Here is a 24,371-nt window from a genome sequence, read left to right as displayed (position 1 = left end):
AACAGAACATCTGCAAGGTAATGGCCACATAACTTTATTCTTTCTTGGTACCTCCGCAGTTTAATCCGAGGGAAAGGTCCGAATCGTTAACTATGTAACCTTCTTTTCTAAAATGTAACTTTCTTCCGGCTGATGTAAAAATGTCATAAATCTTTAACTGTAAATCGGGGATAGAGAGTGATGTACCCTCTCGAGCTCCCCTTCATCTTGGTTTGAGGTGACTACGTTTTATAACTGTTTTTCATCCTGAAATGTGGTAATTGTAATTTCTATACGAGTCACCTCAGTAGTTTGGGAATAGCCCCTGTTTCATCGGCCTAGAGCCCTTTAGGTTTTTAGTGTTTATTATCTTGGAGTGCAGGGTACGCCTCCATTCATTTTGTGTTTGGGCCAGTTATTTAACCTGTTCCTTTTCTATGAAGGCCCCCGTAGGTTGTGTATTAAATACCCCTGTTAAATCAGTTTTCACCGGGCGAGTTGGCCGTGCGCGTAGAGGCACGCGGCTGTGAGCTTGCATCCGGGAGATAGTAGGTTCGAATCCCACTATCGGCAGCCCTGAAAATGGTTTTCCGTGGTTTCCCATTTTCACACCAGGCAAATGCTGGGGCTGTACCCTAATTAAGGCCACGGCCGCTTCCTTCCAACTCCTAGGCCTTTCCCATCCCATCGTCGCCATAAGACCTATCTGTGTCGGTGCGACGTAAAGCCCCTAGCAAAAAAAAATCAGTTTTCATATCGCAAGTTGTGCCTTGAGAGGCCAGTGTTTGTAAGTTGAGGTTGCCTTGAGTAGGCAGTAAGAAACTGAGAGCCTGTTAGCTCTTTTCGAAGTTTTGTAACTGTAAAGTGTGCCTCTAGGAGGCTAGATATTGTGATTTAGGGAGCAAGTGCTCTTGAATTAGGGAATTTCTGCCCCTCATTAAATAATACCTCTTCCTTTCGTAAAATTGTAAAATTAGGGGCTTAAAGTCCAAAGAGTTAAGGTTCTGAATCTTGGATTTTCCCCAATCTTGTGTTTAATGATTGCTACTTGTACCTGTATTATTGTCATAAAACATTGTTAAGTTTGAAGTTCTGAAAATATAACCTTCAGTTTAAGTTTTAAATTTAATTCTTGACATTGTAGTTAGACCCATTCATCCCGGCACCTTCTTTAACCTCTGCGTTCCACGGATACTCCGGAACAATAATAATAATAATAATAATAATAATAATAATAATAATAATAATAATAATAATAATAATAAATATTATTCTTTGTGTAAAGATTACATGTCAAAAGAACAGTTGACATTGAGAAATGGAAATGCAAAGATCATCTTGCCAATAGAATAGGACAAGACAAACACAAGAAGCTCCTGTATAGCATTGTTAAAAACTAAGGAAATGATAATACTATCAACACCGGGCGAGTTGGGCGTGCGGTTACAGTAGGATCGCGCAGCTATGAGCTGCATCTGGGAGATAGAGGGTTCGAATCCCACTGTCGGCAGCCTTGAAGATGGTTTTCCGTGGTTTCCCCATTTTTATACCAGGCAAATGCTGGGACTGTACCTTAATTAAGGCCATGGCCGCTTCCTTCTCACTCCTATGCCTTTCCTGTCCCATCGTTGCCAAGACCTATCTGTGTCGGTGCGACGTAAAGCAGAAAAAAAGAATATTATCAACACAGTAGAGCTTCCAAACGGAGAGGTTACTAAAAATGAAAATAAAATATTACAGGAGTTCAGTAGATAATTCAATCACTTACTGAACTGTAATACAACTGATGACACGCATGATAACCCTCTAAACCTTACAAATTATAATGTAGAAAGTTTGACCTGGCTGGAAGAAGGTTCTTCAAGTGTTCATTCTCTATGATTACATAATCAATCATGGTCTTTGTTTGTCTGTCTCCCCAACCATACCTTGTAATCTTCGGACTGTTCTTCTTCCTAAACCAGGTGTTTCCAACAGTCATTTGGTTCCTCATGCAAAAATCCACCAACAACTCACCTTCTGGATTTACATTTCCATATCCAAAGGGCCCTACAACATTTTCCTTTCCTTGTCTTTCCATTCCAACTTGTGCATTTAGGTCTCCCATCAATAGCACTTCCTTATCTTCTATCTGTCTTTCCATTTCCTCTAAAAAGTCTTCTAGATGTTCATCTATGCAACCCGTTTGTGGGGCATATGACTGAAATAGATCTTTCATGCCATTTTCAAACTGGAGTCTCGTCACCATCATCCTATCGCTGACGCATTTTTATATTCCACATATTCTTGGATTTCTATTTTAAGAATGATGGCCACCCCATTTTTTGCTTCAGGTCCTCTGCTGTAATACAGCCTGTATTCTTCTTTCAGAGGAATCTCTCCTGTACCCCTCTTCTTGGTCTCACACAGTCCAAGTATGGCTATATCTTTTTCTTTCATTGAGTTAACTAGTTCTTTTGTCTTTCCCGTCAGTGTCAGGACATTTACTGTCGCAATCTTGATGTAGTTTCGTGATGGTTGCTCACTTCTCACAGTTCCCCCAGCACCCGAAGAGCTGCGTGGCACTTTTTGCAGGGGACGCCCTAACTTTTTCCGAGGCACCATATCCGCTTTATCCATATAGGCTATTGTTATGATGGACTCGCCACAGTATTGTGTAACACATTGTAATATCCAGAATGGTACTAGGTAGACGAGAACTCTGTAGAATATTCTGTACGTTATATATGGGCCTTAAGCACTCTAGAATTTACGAGAAAATGTATCTTTCTAGAAGCCTGGCCAGCCACCTATATAAGGAGGCGGTCGTGATGGTAGACACGAGTTACTGTTTAGTTGGAGTTATTGTTTAACAGGAAGTGTATTTGTGACCTCGTGTTGTGTGGCAGTCAGCAGTCAACTGTTTCAACTGTGTTTCGAGGTTGAAATCTCCATGTGCTAGTGATAGGCAGTTGTTAAAATGGCAGGTTGTTGATGTTTTTGGCAGTGATTGATGTTATGTGTATTTAATTTGTAAATAGATGTGAATAAATAAGTGTACCAACTTACAGCATTTCGTATGCTTCTTTGTGGATACATCAACATGAGTTTGAGTCTCGTCTCAGTTATAACTCTTTTACAAAATAAGTTAATATTTGAGGGAACATGAAGATAGAAATGGGAACAGAAATATTATGCAAGTTGCAGTACACTTTATTTTCTCCCTGAAATTAATATAGGCCGAAACATTCTCACAGTTACTGCTGGATCTGGATTTGAGGTAGAAAATAAAGTTCACTGCAGTTTGCTTAAGATTTTATCCACATTTTTACCTTCACGTTCCCTCTAATAATTTTAATTTGTATAAAAAGATATAGCTACGGTAGGACTCGAACTCACATCGTCGAGGTTCATAGACAAGAACAGTGACCACTCGGCCACTTGACTGTGTTTCAACTCTCGAAGTATATACATGTGCATTGGAATCAGGGAATTCATCAATTTTTCAGAAATTATTAGGTTGCGGACCTGACATGTTTAAGTTAAATGTGTTTTAGTGTTCTATCACCTCCACTTGGTCCGAAGTGGATCCTGCCTCATGACATTTGTCCTCAATTTTTTCAAAAACAAAAGCGTATTGACCTAAACCCTTATACACGAGGTACTGTTGAGTGTCTCCCAGCAGGTACATTAAGCTCGTTGAAATTGATTGGATGCCAGGTCTGACCTCTCTTTGTAAAAACTGTAAGCAACTGCTGCACTTGAGATACTGATAAGTTTCAATCTGTTGTAAACTCTAACTCTAACCTATTTTCAATTTCTCATGGTTTCTTGTTCATTGTGGCTTTGGTAATTAGGTATCTTTGTAGAAATCTTTCTTCTGACAACTCTAAAAAGTCATTTTTTCTTAGTATGGGTTGTCCTTTGCCTTCTTCAGTTTATAAATAGTCTTCATACAGCAGTAAAGCTTAAAACTTATTTGTTCTACATGCATACATTTTCAAATTTTAGCAGCTGTTACGAGGTTTAACACATGACTGCTGCCATGTTAATTTAACACAAGTATTAACAATTTGTTAGAGTTAACAATTCTTGATGAGATGACCATTTTGTTAAATTATGTTAAGTCTCCTTAACAGCGGTGTTAACACTAATCATTCATTGAAGAAACAGGACCTGTAAATAGCCATGTAATGCTTCTTGTCCATTGGAAGCAGAAACATGTGAACTGCGAGTTCGGATGAATCTGTGCAAAGTCAGTTCTTCTGAAATCGCGTGTATGCTATAATTCTTTGTTTGCGTATTCGGCCGAGTTATTAGTAGGTATATGGGTGAAGTAATGTCACTTCCTAAATATTTGTGTGATCTTTATGCATTAACAATTTGCTAGCAAGAAGAGCTCAGAAGAGGAGACGGGAGGGGTCAAGTAATATTTTATTGAAAAGACAAATGTTTGGTGAATTTTCACGTATGTGGGCTGATCTGGAAAAGGATTAGAGACAGTACTTTATTTATTTCGCATGAAGTGTTACACATTTCAATACATATTACAAAAAATACAATATTAGTTAAAAATGTACAGTAACTTTCGAAAACTGTTTCACCTGAAAAACTTCTAGCTGTAACTTTGAGGTAAGCAATGTTCATTTTGAAATGGGAAGCTGGAGAATTTCTCCCCCTTCTATTTATTTTTTCCAATTTTAACATTCATTTCCTAATTCCCAACCAGGCAAAGGAAATCCTCTCTTATCACAGAGTATATTTTGTAACAGCAAGAGGTAATAGAAATAGTGGAAATTATTCTCTCTCATTAGTGCGGTAAAGCTTGGTTTGAGCGGCCTTAGCACTCGGGAGTATGTGTGGAGTTTCGTCGTCAAGTCACAGAACGATAACATTTATCTGAAATAAGAAACCTCACCTTTATTTTCTGTAGTTCAAACACTGGAGGCAGTGATTTATTATGTACGGCATTTTTAGAACATATTTTACAAAAAATAATCAGACGTAGGTATGAAGTGATCGGACGGGAAAGTAACAATATTGCTAGAGTTTTTAAATGAAAATTAAACTTTGAACTTTTATTGTAAAGAGTGTTCAGATATAAAATTAATAAACTATATAAAATTAAATTTATCTGGCTCACCTATTTCTCTCGCCGCCTCATTCCATAATGAACTTTTGTACATCCCGCACGTGGTAATTAGACTCTCGCTGGTCCCACAAATACTTCCTATCTTGTATCAGAAGTATCAGCTTTTCAGCATTGATGATAAAACGCAGCTCTTCGGCTGGAAAGTCCAAACCAATCTGGATAGTTCGCAGTTTGCCGGTATTCATGCGTTCACTGACAAACAGTGCCGGTTCCAATGGACGCAGCCCCGCTTGAATTCCGCGGTTTGGATCGTTTGGCCATTTTCGTGTGTGTTCGTACGAATTCGTCATTGCAGCTTTTCACAGGTTTCCACTTCCAATGGACGGGAGCCCTAAAGGTAAACTGTTGGGAAGAGGACATTGTTGATGTACACAAACTGGGGAGAGTTAAAGGGTAAAGAACGATTAAGGTTGGTCTCAGCTCTGGTGGCAAACAGAGTCATCCTTATTGCTAGAAGTTTAAAACGGGAAAGTATTTGGATGAGAAGAGATATGGATCAAGAGGCCATCGTGGAACAGAGAACCCTAAGATTCCATTTAGCCCAGGAATTCTAACTCATTTCCTGTTGTTTTTTAGTATTTCTGCCAGATATTAATAAAATTATTACTTCAGGTTCCTATTTTTACCAAAAGATGTCTCTGACTTGACCGTAGTGGATGTCTGTGACTCAGGCAGCTCGTTTTTGCGGCCTTTCCGTATTTATTGCTATCTAAGGACTAAAGGCATGACAGGTGACTGGAATTGGTTGCGAACTTGGACTATAACACAGCTAAAGAAAATGGATAAACAGTTGAGTTCATCACCTCTGGAAGTGCGTCTGCAGCCGGCAGAGAATTCTGCTAACGTAGAATTGGGTGACATCGGGGACCCTCATACTACACAGCATACAAATGGAAGAGTGCAGACAGCTGAACTGGCAATAGCGGTGGTTGCATGAACAGCTGACCACCAAGTAGATCCGAGTCCATGGCTTAGTGGATCAACGGAGGACAGAGGAAAGACACTGGCAGCTAGAGGTAAAACGTTGAGTATAAAGGATTTCTAGGCTAAGAAGGGCAAAGGACAGGAAGACAGTATGGACAAAGAAATTATTTCACCATAGGTTCTATCGGTATAGGGTTTTTTGGGAGCAAGATAGGGAATTAACACACTAACTTATTAATGGCAGAAATGCACATGCATTTACTGAGAACTGGATTGCACTGGGATATGAAAAAAATATTGAAGGTTTTAAAGCATATAACAAGGCAAGGGGTGGATATCCTGGTCGCCCTTAACCTCTTAACATAGCAATTATTTACAAAATTGTGATTCTTTTTTACTCAATTTTATAATTGTTAAAATGGATGCACTATTGAAAAACTGTGACAGTGGTAACAATGAAAGTAAATTTTGCGAACTTAACAATTATATATAAGCCTGTGAAAAGTTCCTGTTTCAAAATCCCAAGTATATTTGTGATATTTTGATGGGTTCTTCTTTTAACTTACATGTAAAATAAATAACACAGCACTAAACAGATGGCAAGTAAGATAATATGACACTCAATACTGTACAAGAAAGACATTGTTCATATGTTTGTGACTGTGTGAAATGCTCTAAAACAAGGATCAACACACAATGCTACATTGCACTCCTTGCACATGTACCTAGATTCCCTTCATGCCTTCTTCCCTTTAGCATTGCGCAGATGGAACTATCAAACTCGCTAAACTCAATGTCAAGCTAGTCTTCACACACCATTTTCACCTAACAGACGAAGTACACTTAGCGATAAATACGGAAAGGCCGCGAAAACGAGCTGCCTGAGTCACCGACATCCACTACGGTTGAGTCAGAGACATCTTTTGGCAAAAGTACGAACTGAAGTAATAATTTCATTAATATCCGGCAGAAATACTGAAAAACAACAAGAAATGAGTATATTTTGGCCCTTAAATTAGGTACCGATCAGTGAGCAACATTCCCGAATATACTCAGGTTTTTATTTTTTATAAATATATAAAATACCGAGTATACTGAGGCTTTTATGCTAAGAGATTAAGGAGGGAAGAAATAAAGGGGAAAATTGAAATAATAAACTAGATATAGAAGAAATACATCGGGTTAAAAACAAAGACAAAACAGAAGGCGGTTGTCAACTTATGCTTCGGTTTTGTGTCCAACCCTCCCAGGGCTCGACACGGGCAAACAAAGATCTTTTCACTGAGTTAGCAGTACCCTAAAATAAATAGTTTTAAGGATATACATTAGGACATAGGTATTGTGCTGATGAGAGACTTCATTGCGAGGGTTGCAGATCGAAAACCAGTATATTGTAAAGAGGTAGAGGAAATAGTAATTAAGTAAAGAAGTATTCAAGAGAAAGTTTATAATGATTATGGTGAAGAAATATTAGAACTATGTGGTACAGAAGAACTCTGTATTTTGAAAGGGTGGTGGCCAGGAGATGAAAGGGGTCATTTGAAGTTTGTAACAGAAACTGGAGGTAGTGCTAATGATTTAGTAATATGTTCAAAACATCTGTTTTTATCAGTTTCCCTCAAACTTTAAGATATTGCAGAATTTATAACTGATATTTCTTAAACAATAAGAACAAATCAGAGTTCACAGAGCTCTCATGCATTTGCAATTTAATTCAATAGGAATGAGTTAAACCTTGTTCTCTTATGCTTTATTATTGTTATTATTATTATTATTATTATTATTATTATTATTATTATTATTGTTGTTGTTGTTGTTGTTGTTGTTGTTGTTGTTGTTGTTGTTGTTGTTGTTGTTGTTGTTGTTGTTGTTGTTGTTGTTGTTGTTGTTGTTGTTGTTGTTGTTGTTGTTAGATAATTGTGTTTTAAATCTTTTAAAAGAAAAAAGAAAAGGGTCACAATGAAGAATCTGCTTAGAATGATCTGGAAAGGAAACTATGAGAATCTTCCGCAAGCCTAGATAAAGAGCACAGTTGCGGGAGCATGGAGTCAGTCTCGAGTTATTTTCGTCCTCAGTAGTTGTGAGTGAACACAAGCAGGTACGAGACGGTCACGAGTCTGTGATGAGGAGTGAGTCCGTCAGACAGCTCTGCATAGTTCAAGGGCTTGTGTTTTTTTTTTAAGTGAAGTGAAGTGAAGTGAAGTGAAGTGAAGTGAAGTGAAGTGAAGTGAAGTGAAGTGAAGTGAAGTGAACTGTTCTGGAATAACATGATGCTGTTAGGAGCTGTGTTGGAGAGCAGGAGTTCAACATGCCAAAGGGCTGTGTATTTGATTACATCCATGAGTAAAAACTGCGTTGAGTGGAAAACTTAAACACGAGTGAACTGTAAGCAGTAGTTAATGAATTTAGTTAATAGAAAAACATACTATCTCTTTTTATAGTAATTTTAGTTTAAAGACCCTGATAACCTGCCACAATACTCTCTAAATGAATACAGATTTAACAAAATGTTTGGTTTTTAGACCTATAACTGAAATTGTCCTTATCTGAATAAAATTTATGACCAGAAGCATGAAAGGTAAATAAGAAGTGTTCTAGAAGCCAGAGAGGGATGTGGTGTTCAAGACTCCATCCTTTCGTGACCTCTGGTTTAGGTTTTGATGGTGTTGTTTCCATTACCATGTTTCAGTTGATCATAATTGAGAATAAATTTTCAGACTAAGGAAATCAATTTTTAAAATCATATTAATTGGCCAGAAGGTAAGTGCAGCTTTTTGAGATCAGTGGTAGTGATCATTATCTGCATTAGCTGCATTATATTTTATTTGAGATTTCTTGTGGTTGAGAATGAACCAGTGCTAAAATACAATTTATATGAAAACTGTATTTTATAGTTTCTAGAAATGCGATGGACCATACCAAGCATTGTATGTTACATGAATGAGAAAATGTTATGGAATTTCACCACTTCCAGACAGAACATATTTCTTCTATCACTGCCTTAAATTTAATCTCTATATTTCTTCTTCTTCTTCTCCTTCCTCTTTAAGTCTGTGACAATCATATTGTATTTTATAAGCATCTAATTAATGTTTCTCAGATTTTATACATGTACTAGGTACCATCTAATACAAGTATATGTATATTTAATTTTCAGTAAATTTGAGGCTGCCATGCAAGCTGTTACAGAGTTTGATGGGCGCAACCTGAAGAAATACAATCTGTTGAAGGTTGGAAGGGCATATGTTGACCACTTACTTTCACTTGGTAAATACGAAGAAGCTGGAGCTTTGTGCCACAAAATATTAGGTAAGTATTTAATGTCCTCCTGTTCAACTTATAAAGTAAACTTCCAAGGTATACTGATCAAGTGGGAGAACAGCTTTATGAACTTTCTTCTTTCATCGTATATCTTTTCATTTGATTAAACTTTGAAGTTTCATGTCGCTATTGTCGTCCAGAAATTAGCGTAGGTTAGTTTAGTTTATTGCCTTTCGTATATGACGGTGCTCAGGCTATGAAACCTACTACTGTGCCAAACCATATTTTGCAACACTGTTATAGAATAATGTGAATAGTATACATATAATCAATAGTTAACCGATTTACTGCCAAATCCATATATATGCATTATTAAATGCTGTGCCTCGTCTGCCAAACGTATATATACATTTTGGTGCAGTGTGTATTTCACCAATCTCACAAATGAACAGGATATAGTGTCCTGCTTTGAGATTCCATAGAAGTACTCAAAGAAGTTCTATACAGCAGATGTACCACTCCATTTTGCATGTTTTGAAAGCAATCTTGTTATTTCAGAGTCATTGGAGTGGAACATCTTTCCCACTAACGTGTGGCCATCATGGCATCTTGAAGTATACATTCATCTCTTCTTGACGAAGAAATTGAGTATTTTCTCATAAATAGTGATTCTGGAGAGCTATATTTTGATAATGAAGATGGTGAATATCTAAGTGGTGATACTGAACTACAAGAAAGTGCGAGACAAAGTAGTAATGATGAATCTCATGAGGAACTGTCACCCCTTCCTCTGATAAATTCTTTTTTCTCCAAATGTTAATGATTTTCATAATACCAGTTCTTGGATCAACAATTTTATATTATATTTCAGTAATACTATCTCTGAGCGGAGTAGCAGTGCGTGTTAACATGCTACCACTATGGAGCCAAGCCCTGTGTTCGGCAGGCGAGTGGATTCGAACCCCACCATTAACTGTCCTGAGAATGTTTTTTTTTTTGTGGTTTCCTCTTTTGTACTCCCAAGGAAACGCTGGGACAGTTCCTATTCATAAGCCACAGCTGATTCCTTCCACTTCCCCACCCAGTTTCATTCACCATCATTCATTTCATATTCATTATCTTCTCTACTGAAGTATGCAACAGGAAAGGCATCCGGCCGTAAGAATATGTTGTAAAATAGAATCTCACTTCATCCCTCACCCCCTATTGTACTATGGGGCTAAGAGGATGATATGCATTCCATTAATAGTATCAGTAAAAATTTATCTGTAAAAGTGCTTCTTCCTTTTAAAAAAAACAAAAAAAACTGGCCCTGAGGGTTCGCCTGGTCATCAAAACTCAGCAGTGAAAAGGTTAAACATCATCTTTCTAAATATCACAAAAATTAATGTTTTTAACCTCTATAATTTTGTATCCTTATTGATGATTAAGAAATAAATATTGGTTTTGTTACATTAGTGAGATCTATTTTTTACAGGTTTTAGTACCACATTATACATTTCCTTCTAAATATCATTGGATTTTAGCTGAGATTGAGTTCCAAGAACGTATGGTAGCTGGTATAAATGATTTGTTATATGCATTACTGCAGAGAATGGGAATGAACAAGAGGGATCGTGTAGATGACCTTGAGGGAGCTGTACCAGAAGGGGAGAGGGATTTAAAGTCTATTCTGAGATAGTCTGGTTTGCTTGTTTGCAGAACACTGTGGAGGAGAGAAACAGCATGGTATTTACGTTGTTCGGTCAATCTTGGTCATGACAGCTGAGAGAGGAAAGGGCTGATATGAGTTTGGACTCAGATATTTAATCTGAATCAAACACAAGGATTGTAGGCTTAGCTTCGAACATGGGTTCCGAACATGGGGGTGATTACCACTGCGGGGTTAAAACAGCTATTCTGCGGGGGTAATAATGCTGGGAATTTTTTATATGTAGACAAAAGAATGACAGATCAGCGCCACTTGGCTTGCGCTCTCTCGTGCAGCATGTACACTAATAAAAAGCGTGGCGATTTGTGTATAGATAAGTAGCCTCTCACTGTGTTCAGTCCCTTTCTAGCAGCTGCCGCCGCCGTGCCGGCTTTCTCGCATGTGAAGGAGAGGGACGAGGATGGACAGAGATGGATAAGGACGACTCGTTTTGAGTTTACTCGAGCACTAACACACACGTTTCGTTTGATTTGCATTGTACTTAGTATCAAGCTGTAAAAGTGTACATACTGTTCTACAAGATCCTACACCCCATTGTAAACACTATCCATGTATTATTTGTAGGTAAGTACCAACAATAATAATTTTCAGTTCTTTTGATGTGTTATTTCAATATTACTAGTAAACCAATTATTCTGGTCATGAGAGGTTATTTTCAATCAACATAGTGAACGATGGAATAAAAGTCGTTAGCCAGTTGTAAGTAGTTCATGTATTTTTCTATTGTCTGTTCATTTCGTAACAGTGTTTAACAGTGTTTAACGATTGTGTTAGGTGACATGGGTTCTACATCTGGAAAAAAGCACTCGTGTAAAGAAGCATGTCTACAATGGGGTTTCATGAATCTTGTTGGCAGTGTGTTATATGTAATAAGGTTCTTAGTGCAGTGAGTATGAAACCGAGCAAACTAAAATAACATATTGAGAAATTTCACAAGGAGTTTGCAGGTAAAGACACTGATTTTTTTTTAAAGAGAAAAGAGAGTGCTCTGAGGAAATGTACAAAAGGCAACTGAGTCGTGTCTTGAAGCTTCATATCAAATTGCTTATCGCATTGCTATGAACAAAAAAACTCACACTATAGGAGAGGAACTCATCAAACCTTGTTTGTGTGATTCAGTGTCGCTTGTTATTGTTGATCAACACGTGGCTAAGATTAATCAAATATCATTCTCCAATACAACAGTTGATGTAGCTTCGTGTTCCCAATTACTGGTTTTTACTCGGTACATTAAAGATGACTGTGTAAAAGAGGATTAGGCCTACTTCTTCTGCAAGTCTTTGATCACGATTACTCACGAAACTCTAAAACAGTTTATTGAGGAAAACAGGACTGGACTGATCAAAGCTAGTTGGTGTTTGTACAGATGGGTACTAGATTCATTCTGAATTTCATGCATTTGTGAAAAAAAGTTGCGCCTCAAGTTTTGTCTTATGACTGCTTAATGCACCGTTATGCTTTGGCTGTTAAGATGCTTCCTTCAGATTTACCAAGCGTGTTCAGTGTTGTAGTAAAAAATTGTCAATCATATTTGTGACAGCGCTACGAATTCCAGATTATTCAAGTTTTGTGCGATGAAGTTGGTGCCAAATTTAATGCTCTTTTGTACCACAGAGGTATGCTGGTTGTTGAGAGGGAAAGTTTTAAACAAGGTTTATGAGCTTCGTGCAGAAATAGGATTGTTTCTCGAAAACCAGACAACACCAAAGGAAATAGAGTTGTACGCAAAACTAAAAGATAAAACATTTGTCGAAATGTTGGCATATGTAGCGGATTTTTCAGGGAAATTAACAGTCTGGATATCTCAGTACAAGGAAATATGACAAATATCTTGACAGCATAAGATAAAGTTGCAAGTTTTCTGTGTAAATTGGAACTTTACCAACGCAGAGTTCAAGTTGCCGATATGTCGATGTTTACACAACTGTGTGAGCAATTGGTAAATGACGAATCTGAAAAAATCACGTTTGAAAATTCCATGATTCACCATTTATCTGCAGCAATAGACTCACTGAAGCAATATTTTCTGGGCATGGACAACAGTCAGTCCAATTCTTGGATATTAAGACCATTTTCTACTGATGATGAAATCTTTAAAGATGAAGACGTGTCAGCCGAAGTAGAATTTCTCGGACTACGTGACGATAGTACTTTCAAAGTGGAATTTGGCAAAAAGTAGGTGGTAATATCCTATTATAGCTGACAGAGCTTTTGCTACCACTTATAGATGTGAGGGTGGTTTCTCAACTTTGCAAAACAATTCCAACCTACACATTAACTGTCATTAATTAATTTGTAATTAATTAAGAAGTACATTGACATTGTAATTATGTATATTTTTGTCCAATTTTATGGTTAAGAAAGGCTATTTGTATGCATGTGGTTTCTTTTTTTCTTTTCGATAATATTTTAAGGGGCAGGGGTGTAAACCAGTTTCCCTGATAGGTTGTACAACATTTCATGCAGGGTGGCGCACGAATAGTTGACACATTTGAAAAGCAAATATAAAATGCAACTTATGTACTATGTTGTTAAAATTTTGCGCACACCTTCTCTGTTTCATGGAAATATTTGTACAGGTGACACTGCTGCTTTGTCTCCAAATGTCTGCATTCCAGTGAGCTTTCTGCCATGGCCGACCACGGCCGATTCTCCGTTCAGCACCGCGCCCAAAACAGTTATCTTTTATTGCGAATCAAAAAATGTTGACACAAAGGAAATTTTGTGCTGTATTTGAGATTAGATGGGCACCAGCAAGGAACACCATCCTTCGCTTATACGAAAACTTTGAAGAACAAGGCAGTGAGAAGGAAGAAAAGCGACCCACGTGCACCAGCAGTGCGGTCTCCTGTGGGTCGCCATGCAGCGCAGCCCACACAAGTCAACACGGGGAGCTTCAAGAGGAAGTGGAATACCACCCCATTCAGTTCAAAAAATGTTACACGATGACCTTCAGTTGTGCGCGTACAAAATGACTGTACTACACAAGCTCACAGATCTTCACAGGGAGAAGAGATTGCAGTACGCCTTATGGACTCAAGATAAAGATGAAGTACTGTTTAACACTTGGTTCTCTGATGAAGCCTATTTTCATCTTAACGGGGCAGTTAATAAACAAAATGTGCGATTTTGGGCTACAGAAAAACCAGACATTATTCACGAAAAAACACGTATGGAGAAAAAGTGACTCTGTGGTTAGCTCTGTCAAGTCATGGGTTAATTGGACCATTTTTCTTCAGTCAGACAGGTAATGCACAGTGATACAAGGACATGGTTAGGATTAAATTCACGCCTCAAATTCTCATTATCCCTATTCATACACAGCGGCTTAAGCAAGATGTTGCAACACCTCACACAGCTAACGATGTTCTTGAGTTTTTGAGGGGAGTATTTGGTGATCGTGTAATGTCTCTTCGTTACTTGCAGTACAACCATAATGGTGGATTCTCATGGCCTCCTTAAAGCCCTGATTTAAATCCTTGTGGTTTATTTTTATGGGACTATTTGAAAGGAAAAACTCTTCGCTTCAAGACCTCAAAGCTGCATGGAAATTCGTGCTCGGATTGTGCAGCTCTGCAGTGACATTCATGAAGACCTGTGCCGCAAAGTCGTCAGAAACATGCTTACTGGTCTTGAAAAGGTTATCCGTCGCAGTGGAGGCCACGTTGAACCTGTGATATAATGAAATGTATTTCCATGGTCCAAGCTGCCCGTGTCTAAAATTTCATTAGTGTTCTGCGAAAAATAAAGTTGTTATTCTAAAATTAAATGTGTCAACTATTCGTGTGCCACCCTGTAGTTATAGGAACTAATCTGTGGCCGTGTGGATAATTATTATCCATAATTACATATATATGCTTTACATGTTAATGTGTTGGTCCATCATGGATGACATAATGAAGAACATCAAGAAATCCTCTGGCAAACTAAATGCAGTGGCCTTTGCTGATGATGTTATGATCTGGAGAGAAACTGAGAAACAAGTACAGTCGAGACTCAATGAATGGAAGGTTAAGTTCCAGGAGTTCAATCTCATAATAAGCAAACTCAAAACAGTAGTGATGGCAATAAACAGAGAGGGATGACCAGTGAACATCATACTAGGAAACCATCCACTAGAAAGTATGGAAAACTTTACATACCTCAGCAATGTAATATCTCGAGATACACTAGCCACAAAGGAGGTGGCAAATAGAGTGCAGAAGAGCTCTCACTTTTACCAGCAAGTACAAACACTCCTCTGGGATCCCAAAGTACCAACAAAATTACAGCTGATGATGTTCAATCAGTACTTCATACCAGTCTTAACCTGTGCTATTGAAACCTGCACCCTCACTAAGAAAGACTCATCAAGGTTGCAGGCATCTGAGATGAAGTTCCTTAGGTCCACAATTCAAAAACCAAATTGGACAAGTTGAGAAATGATGTGGTTAGGAAGGAAGCTGGGATTGTTACATCATTGTTAGATCGGATCAGCATGTCCAGACTGAGGTGGTTTGGGCATGTAATGAGGATAGAGCCAACAAGGACTGCATATGTTAACTTGGAGCAACATGTGGCAGGGAAACGGATGGTGGGAAGACGAACCCACTGGATGGACATCGTAAAGATGAACATTGCAGATTGGAGAAGGACACTAGAGGACGTCATTAACAACAGAACGTATCTCAATAAGATAGAATGGAAGAGGCTCGCCAGCAGTACCAGGAAACTGGAATTGTAAAATGATGATGATGATGATGATGATGATGATGATGATGATGATAATGATAATGTGTTGGTATGTAAATTACTACCCCTAGCTGTGCAGCATTATTATATTCAAAAACAAAATATTTCTATAAACACCCCAAAAATAAAACTTAAAAAATTCTCACGCACACAAGTATATGGTAATCAAGTCTCCTACAAACACACGGATGAATCTGTACATTCTAGAGCAGTCAGTATTTCCGTGAGAGTGCCTAATAAACACGAAACTGGATAAACCTACATACCCGCACAACATCGAGAGGTCCACTACAGGTGAAGTACAAGGGTTGCAGGGAGCGGTGTACCTACTTGTAAATTTCCCAGTACTGGAAAGTTTTATTCTGTATTATAGCAGACCACAAAAACATGATGTTACGAAAAAAAAAAAAAAAAGAAAAAAAAAGAATGCATTCATTCTGATGTTTACCATTGATAAGAGCAAATATTTACTTTCTTTTTCATAAATTAGATTCTCAACGACTCATTTTGTCCCAGTTTGGCTGTGCGTTCCGATATCACTGCACCCTTGGTTGCAAGGCTTTGAAAGTCATACTGGTGTGTGGTGCTGGTATTTCCTGGTGATGTTGCCGATAAGCGACAACTTAAAGCCTTACGAATTTCATTGCAAGTTATAAATCTCATTCCGTATTGATGGTTGTCACTTTACAAATAAAAGTATAAATAAAATCCTCCTTATCAATACTTTTATTTGTAAAGTTACGTATTTCAAGCAAAAACTCATATGTCACAGGTGAATCAATTGTACAGCGTCTCGTGACCACTTTGTCAAACTACCGATAAACCATGTGTTGTCCCTATACCAGTATTATTTATTTATTGATTTATACGTTGTACGACATTTCACAAACGTGACTGCTACAGTGTTGAGTCATATGTATTAAAGTTGCGCATTCATGTGCAACTTACATTGCAGTTCCATTTACCTTTTAAACAGATAGATGAACAGAATTTTGACGTACGACGATTATGCAATGAAATTTTGAAATCCAAGTTTTGTATTCCAAATAAAGGATGCGACGATTTTGAGGTGAAATACGGTAATAATGTTGGCAGTTAAGTTATATTTAGAGCTCTCTGGCCAGCTGGGAACACTTCTCATATATACCAATAATTGAAGAGGTGGATTCTAAAATGCACTGTCAGAAAACGTGTTTTACAGGAGAAACATTTGAATATTGATGTACAAACTTATATACTACATATTTTCTTGCTTCATTCTTAATGATAATTAATCATAATATAGTAGACCATTCAATAATTGAATTGGATTTATAATATTGTTCTTTCCCAGATTGGATGAATTGGGTGTGGATATGATAAAAACAGGGGGACCTGTTGGTCTACAATGGCTGTATATGCTACAGCAAAACTTGCTCAAAGCATAATGTCTATAAAGCGGAAACTTGTCCATTGTGTACGCAAGTTATGGTCCCTGTGCACTGGATATGGCTTTGCATGTTATTTATGTTGTGTATGTATGTGTATGTTCAGTCTTCAGCCCTAAGGCTGGTTGGATCCTCAACAGCTCCGCCATCAGCTGTCATAGATGGCCTAGGCATTACTGAAGAGGCGTTCTAGGGAAATGAGGAGCGAGGTAGTTTCCCGTTGCTTTCCTCGCCGAGCCAGAAGTTGCAATTACTTATCAGTCTGCCAAGCCCACTGAAATGCATGCATCAACCGACCCTATGAGCAACATTTTCACACCATTCATAGCAGGGACTGGCTGCACAAGGAATGGCTTTACTAGCATTGCTCATACCTCAGTCACTTTCATATTGTCAAAGCCAAGGATAAGACAGAGACAGATCAATGAAAGTAACAAAATTGCTCTAGCCCGTACCAGAAGACATAGTGCACTGTAAACACTAGGTCCTGCCAGCAAAGGCATATTTAAAGAAATTATGAAAATAATTACTGTACAATGTGTAAATTATGCTTTGGCTGTGAAATTTATTTAGGCATACCCAGTACTGTAGGTACATAAATATTTTGCCAGGGGAAGAGTCAGGTGTTTACAGACCATAACATGCTGCTCTAATGAGGTCCGGGTTTCTCTAATTCCTGGTAGAATGGGATTTAAATCTCCACTAATTGCCTGACTCTTGCCATGGTTCATAGAGATGTACAACTTGAGCCCAATTTTGAGGTAAACATTTCCTTTGTGTCCCATCAGTAAATGTTTGTCACCCCTTTTGAAGACAGCACGATGGCTAAGAAATATACGTCACTGACACTGAACGAGAAAGTGTAAGTTATTGAAGCGAGTGAAGAGGAAAATCTGTCTGTGCGTGAAATTATGTTGTGTTTCAGATGTGGAAAAACTCAAGTTTACGAGACTTTGAAACATAAGGACGACATTGCTAAGCAGTGGATGGAGGTAAATGGACAAATGAAGAGGAAATCTAAGGTGACAGGCAATGAAGAAATCATGATTTAGTGTGGGAATAGTTCGTCAGTGCCTGTTCAAGAAACCTTCCGGTTAGTGGACCTATGCTACAGAATGAGGCTCTTGCCTTTGCTAAATCACTTGGCAAACCACCTTTAAAGCCCAACTGTATGGCTGGAGAGTTTCAAAACAAGACACAATATTGTATGGAATGAAGTCTGTGGCGAGTCCAAAGACTTGAATGGAAATGTAGTAGCCGAGTGAAAATTGAAGCTGCAAAATTTAATTTCTGGCTCTGAACCTAAAGATATTTTCAACGCCTGTGAAACAGGATTGTGTTTTCGAGCCTTGCCTTCAAAGTCACTTCCGCTTCGTGGGGAAATGTGTGGTGCAGGTAAAATGTCGAAAGAAAGACTTACAGTACTGTTGTGCTGTAACATGGAGGAGGAAATCGGCAAAACAAAGGTGTTTTAAAAACTTGGACTTGCATAAGCTTACGGTAACTTGGAGGAGTGATGGGAAAGCCTGGATGACCAGTGCTCTAATGGAAGAATGGCTGAATGACTTTAACTGTAGGATGAAGAAGGAAAATCGCAAAGTTATTATTTTTCTCGACAATGCCACTTGTCACCCACATGTGTCAAGCTAGCCTGGTTTCCACCTAACACAACCAGGGTTGTTCAACCTATGGACCAAGGAGTGATTTACACCTTCAAACCTCACTACGGGTGTTTATTGATTGATCAAGAATGTTGATTCAGCTGACAACACCTACTTCCTTGCACGCTCAGTTTCCATACTGGATGCTGTCAAGTTTGGCTATGAAGCAGATCAAACATCAAACAGTCATAAAGTGTTTTGTAATAGCGGGATTTGCAGAAAATGATGACGTCGGCACACCTGACGAAATGACTGAAAATGCTGCACTGATGTCTACGCTGAGCCAACAACAGAATTTCGCATATTATGTAGAATACATTTGCAGCGACGACCAGCTTGCTACTCACTACAGTTTCCAGTCTGCTGTACAGCTTCTGAAGTTCTGCCGTACAGAGAATGAAGAAGATGATAATCCAAGGGACAAAGACCAGGAAGACGAGGAGGAGGAAAGAGAAAGTCAGGAAAAAATACGCACTCTTGAACAAGCTATTGAGTGCGTCAGGGACATTATGAAGTTTGCTGTCAAGTCGAATTCACAACGACTTCTTTAGCTACTGTATAACGCTAAAGACTGCATTGAGAAAAACATGACATCAAGGATGGTGAAACAGGTTTCTTTGTTAGACATGTGGAAGAAGGAATAATTTGACAAATTGAGTACGGTACATACAGTACATACCGTACATAATATGTTGATTGTGTTATAGTGCAGGTCTATGCGAGAGTAATAAAAAACCTGTAAATCAAGATATTGTGTTTCTGAGATTTGCATCACCAAAATTGGACTAATGTATCAGGGGTAAGTAATTTGTGAATCTTTTTGTATAATTTTGATCAATTCAGAAACATGTCTAATTCGGAAAACAAACTCGGACCCTTCTGATTCCGCTTTGGGCAAGTTTTACTGTATTTAGATCTATTTGGAAAGAAAAATTAGTCCCAAACGACTGGAGTAAGGGAACATGAATGAATGCTCTTCCCTTCCAGTCACAGATGCCTATCAACCACAGACAGAGAGACAGACAGACAGACAGACAGACAGACAGACAGACAGACAGACAGACAGACAGACAGACAGACAGACAGACAGACAGACAGACAGACAGACAGACAGGGAGAGAGAGAGAGAGAGAGAGAGAGAGAGAGAGAGAGAGAGAGAGAGAGAGAGAGAGAGAGAGAGAGAGAGAGTACTGTAGAACCTCACTAGTCTGAACTAGTTGGGGCCGAGACCAGTTCGGACTGGTGAAAATTCAGATTACCGGGCTTAATTCACTGTTGAATTTTCACAAGCCTAAATAGAGCAGAAAATCATAAATTAATTCCATTACGGTATTAAATTACGTTATACAGTACTGTATACCCATATTTATGCATTTTGCAAAAAACAGTACAGTACAGTAGTAAACAATATGGCATGTTATGCGTGGTTGGTTGAATTGATCAGTACTTGTACAACATGACTCGCATGGCAGGCAATGCAGTAGTCAAGGACTTAGTTATTTTCATGAAAAAATGATCTAGGTAATGTTATCTGTCTCTTATTGCTACTCTTGTACATAAATGGTGGGAAGCATAAAATCTCAGAAACGTAAATTTGAGGATTTTAAAACATTGCGAACGTAAGGAATCTGAGGAAATCAACAAAATATGTTGTAAACGATGGGTAAACATAAAATGCGGAACGTAAAAGCAGGGCAGTGTTGTAAATCATGGAAAATTGAGAAGTTGTGTCTTACATCATCTAAAAAGGCAGTCACTGTACAGCAGACAACTAAAGTGCCAGATTATTAAAAACTTAGATGAAGCAGTGTTTGTTTGGGAAAGAGGAAGCCCTGTTTGTGGCCCGTTAATTCAGGAAATAGCCCAGCAGTTGAATAAACTAATGAATAATAACGCTCATAATTTTAGATTTCATTCTGTGGCAAATGTTGCATAGTGACAGAATATGGACCTCGCAGACTGTCTAGTGAAAGGATTAGGAAAGTGTATTTCTTTTGCAAGAGAAAGGAGTTGGGAGCCATTGTTCAAGCCAGTGTGACCTTGAGGAAGCTATATTTGAAGCGAGGGGAGAATCTGGGAGAGGACAATGGAACCAATGTATCACATTTTAATGGCCTCATGCCTGGCGTGAGGCTGGTTGTGGGAGGAACTTTATTTGAGTGGCGCAGACGGTTGACTGACTTTCAAAGAAATGGAAGAGACACGCTAAATCAAACGAATGGAAAGATAGCGTCATGCCAGTATTAAAAAATGTTAGTACTAGGTCGGACTTGATGCCCCAATCGAGCATGATATGACGAGTATGTGAATTAATGAAAGCTCTAACACGAGGCAGGAGATAGTCTTATTGTCTTTAGATTGTAGAGTTAGAGAAATTGTTATTGTGGTTAGAGAAGTTTTATCATCTAACAGTGAGTCTAATGACTTTATTTTATTTAAGCATTGATGTAATGCAGGAATTATTTTGGGGAAAAATTGGTTATATATAAAAAATTCCAGCTTGTGTATTAGGGAAGTTCAACCTTTTCACCACTTTAAATCTTAGCCTACCATTTTCTTAGATTCCAGTAACATTAATTTATTTTAATTTTTTTATTGGTACATCTTTCATTTTCAATGGAAATCATCTCCAGCCATGATTCTGACTGATAGTTGAAATCTACACAAAACACAAGTAACATAGGTAAAACACAATATTAACCCATCCGCATCTGCCTCCTCCTATAGCAGAAAGAGCTTGGAAACAATGAATTTTCGCACAATTTGTAGACCTCTGAATAAATCTGCATAAATTCTGTATTTATTGACATAATTCAAAATTCTTTACAGTAAAAAGAGTTGTGAAGCAACAGTTATATATATAACTAGCAATTACCCACGGCTTCGCTCGCGTGGATATCATAATATGATCAAAGTAATCGTTCCTCGGCACTGTACTAAGACATTATCTGAAAATTCCTAAAGTATAAAATCTCGCCCAAAAACTTAGTTTCATTTACTCCAGAAATTCTTTGTAAACCATGTTTGTGGTATTACCTTTTGGGGCTAAGATGACCATGCGACATAGAACTGTACTTGTGAGAAACAGTCTTTTCTCAAGTCGAAAAAATAAATACTTGTGTATTTATTTTTAAAGGAGATTCCAAATACCAATTTTCACGTCTGTAACATCTTCAGTTTTTAAGATATAAGTATCCTCATAAAAAATAATTCAACATTTTTCACTTCTTTTCACACCCCCCCATAACTGCCTTCTCCGAAAACAAAAAGGTACATGTTCCTGTATTTTTAAAGGACTTTCCAAATACCAAGTTTCTTGTCTCTAACATGTTAAGTTTCTGACATATCATGTAGATATACCGGTACTCATTTTAAAAATTCACCCGCTTTTTCCAATTCCTTTCAGCCCCTTAACTGTATTTTCCGAAAACAATAAAATACGTGTTTCATTATTTTTAAAGGAGATTCCAAAAACCATTTTTCATGTCTGTATGTCTGTAACACCTTCAGTTTTTAAGATAAATGTATACTCGTGAAAATAATTCTTCTTCTTCCTCTACTTCTTCTTTCCACTCCTCTCCCACCTTAAGTGGACTTTCCAAAAACAAAAAATTTGTGTTTCTTTATTTTGATACGAAATTCAAAATACCAACTTTCACGTCTGTAACAGCTTCAGTTTTTAAGGTAAATTGCCCTCATAAGCGTATTTCAACTCCTTATTTACTTATTTTCAACCCCACAACCTTTATGTCAATTTTCCAAAAAAAAAACAAAACAAAAACAAATGCATATTTCTTTATTTTTAAAGGAGATTTCAAATACTAATTTTCACATCTGTAACATCTTTTTGTGAGATATAAGTATCCTCATAAAAAGAATTAAAATACTTTTTTCACCCCAGTCCGTTAAGTTGATTCTCCCTCCAAAAAATGCGTGTTTCTTTATTTTTAAAGAAATTCCAAATACAAATTTTCACGTGTGTAACATCTTTAGTTTTTGAGATATTAGTATCCTCATACAAAGAATTCAAATAATTTTTCAATTAATTCACCTCCCTTAAGTGGATTTTCCAAAGACTAAAGATTACCTGTTTCTTTACTTTGAAAGAAAATTCCAAATACAAATGTTTATGCCTGTAACGTCTTCAGTTTTTTTTGAGATATAAGTATCCTCATGAAAATAATTCAACTCCTTTTTCACTCCACCCCTGCCCGTAAAGTTGGTTTCACCCCACCCAAAAAATGTGTGTTTCTTTATTTTTCAAGGGGATCCCAAATACCAATTTCCACGTCTGTAACCTTCAGTTTTGAGATATAAGTTTCTCCAGAAACAGAACTCAATTTTTTTCACTTCTTTCACACTCCCAATTTAAGTGAATTTTCCAAAAATAAACAGTACCTGTTTCATTAAAAGAGCTTCCAAATACAAATATCACGAGTGTAACATTTTCAGTTTTTGAGATATATGTATCCTCGTAAAAGGAATTCATCTCCGTTTTCACCCCCCCCCCCCTACCCTCCGCCACAAAAATGCTTTTTTTTATTTTTAAAGGAGATTCCAAATACTAGTTTTCACATTTGTAACATCTTTAGATTTTTTGGTATATATTCATACAAATAATTCAACTAATTTTTCAATTTCCACCCCCCCCCCCCCCAATTAAGGGTTTTTCCAGAAACAAAAGAATACATGTTAACTTATTTTTAAAGAAGATTCCAAATAACAATTTTCACATCTGCAACATGTTAAGTTTTTGAGATATACAGATATGCTAATTTAAAAAATTCACCCTCCCCCCCTCTTTATCAGTTCCCCTTAAGTGGATTTAAAAAAATTATGTTTCTTTACTTTTACAGGAAATTCCAAATACCAGTTTTTAAATCTGTAATATGTTACCTGTCTGAGATAATTTGCAGATATATTTTTAAAAATTCACCCCGTTTGTTACTCCTGTTCACCCCCTATTCATCGGATTATCCAAAAACACAAAAATACATGTTTCTTTATTTTCAAAGGAGATTCCAAATACCAATTTTCATGTCTGTTACTTCTTCAGTTTTTGCTGTGTAAGTCTCTTCATAAAAGGCGTTCAACCCCTTTTCCCCCATTTTCAGCCCCCCCCCCCCCTTAATGGGATTTTCCGAAAAGCAAAAATACGTGTTTATTTTTTAAAGGAGATTCCAAATACCAATTTTTACGTCTGTAAACTTTTAAGTTTTTGAGATATACAAATTAACCCCCCCCCCCTTTTCACCCCCTTAGGGCAGAATATCCAAAAATCCTCCCTTAGTGACACCTATACCCAAATATAAATGTATCCTCAAAATTTCATTTCTTTATGTCCAGTAGTTTTGGCTCGGCGATGATGAATCAGTCAGTCAGTCAGGACATGTTATTTTATATGTATAGATTTATGCACTTACACAGAATAGGTTCCTTGTTGCTTGGAGTCCGGGATTCGAAAGGCCTTTCTTGTGTGGTATGATTGGAAATGCTCCAAACACAGTGGAATGTTGCAGGAGTCGCATTGCTATGTACTATCCCAT

At 37.6% G+C, this 24,371-nt stretch overlaps 1 protein-coding gene across 1 annotated transcript in view; it reads left to right on the top strand.

Moving 5' to 3' along the window:
* The window catches only part of lt (vacuolar protein sorting-associated protein light), a 343,814-nt gene that overhangs the window by 136,575 nt on the left and 182,868 nt on the right, over window positions 1-24,371 (top strand). The window contains exon 9 of the mRNA XM_067139250.2: window positions 9,192-9,343. Within this exon, the coding sequence (XP_066995351.1) occupies window positions 9,192-9,343 (152 nt within the window). The remainder of the gene's footprint in view (window positions 1-9,191; window positions 9,344-24,371) is intronic.

This window comes from Anabrus simplex, chromosome 2 (assembly GCF_040414725.1).
Source record: "Anabrus simplex isolate iqAnaSimp1 chromosome 2, ASM4041472v1, whole genome shotgun sequence".
Taxonomy (NCBI): domain Eukaryota; kingdom Metazoa; phylum Arthropoda; class Insecta; order Orthoptera; family Tettigoniidae; genus Anabrus; species Anabrus simplex.
Note: the sequence above shows the minus strand (reverse complement) of the source record. Positions and strands in the feature narration are given on the sequence as shown.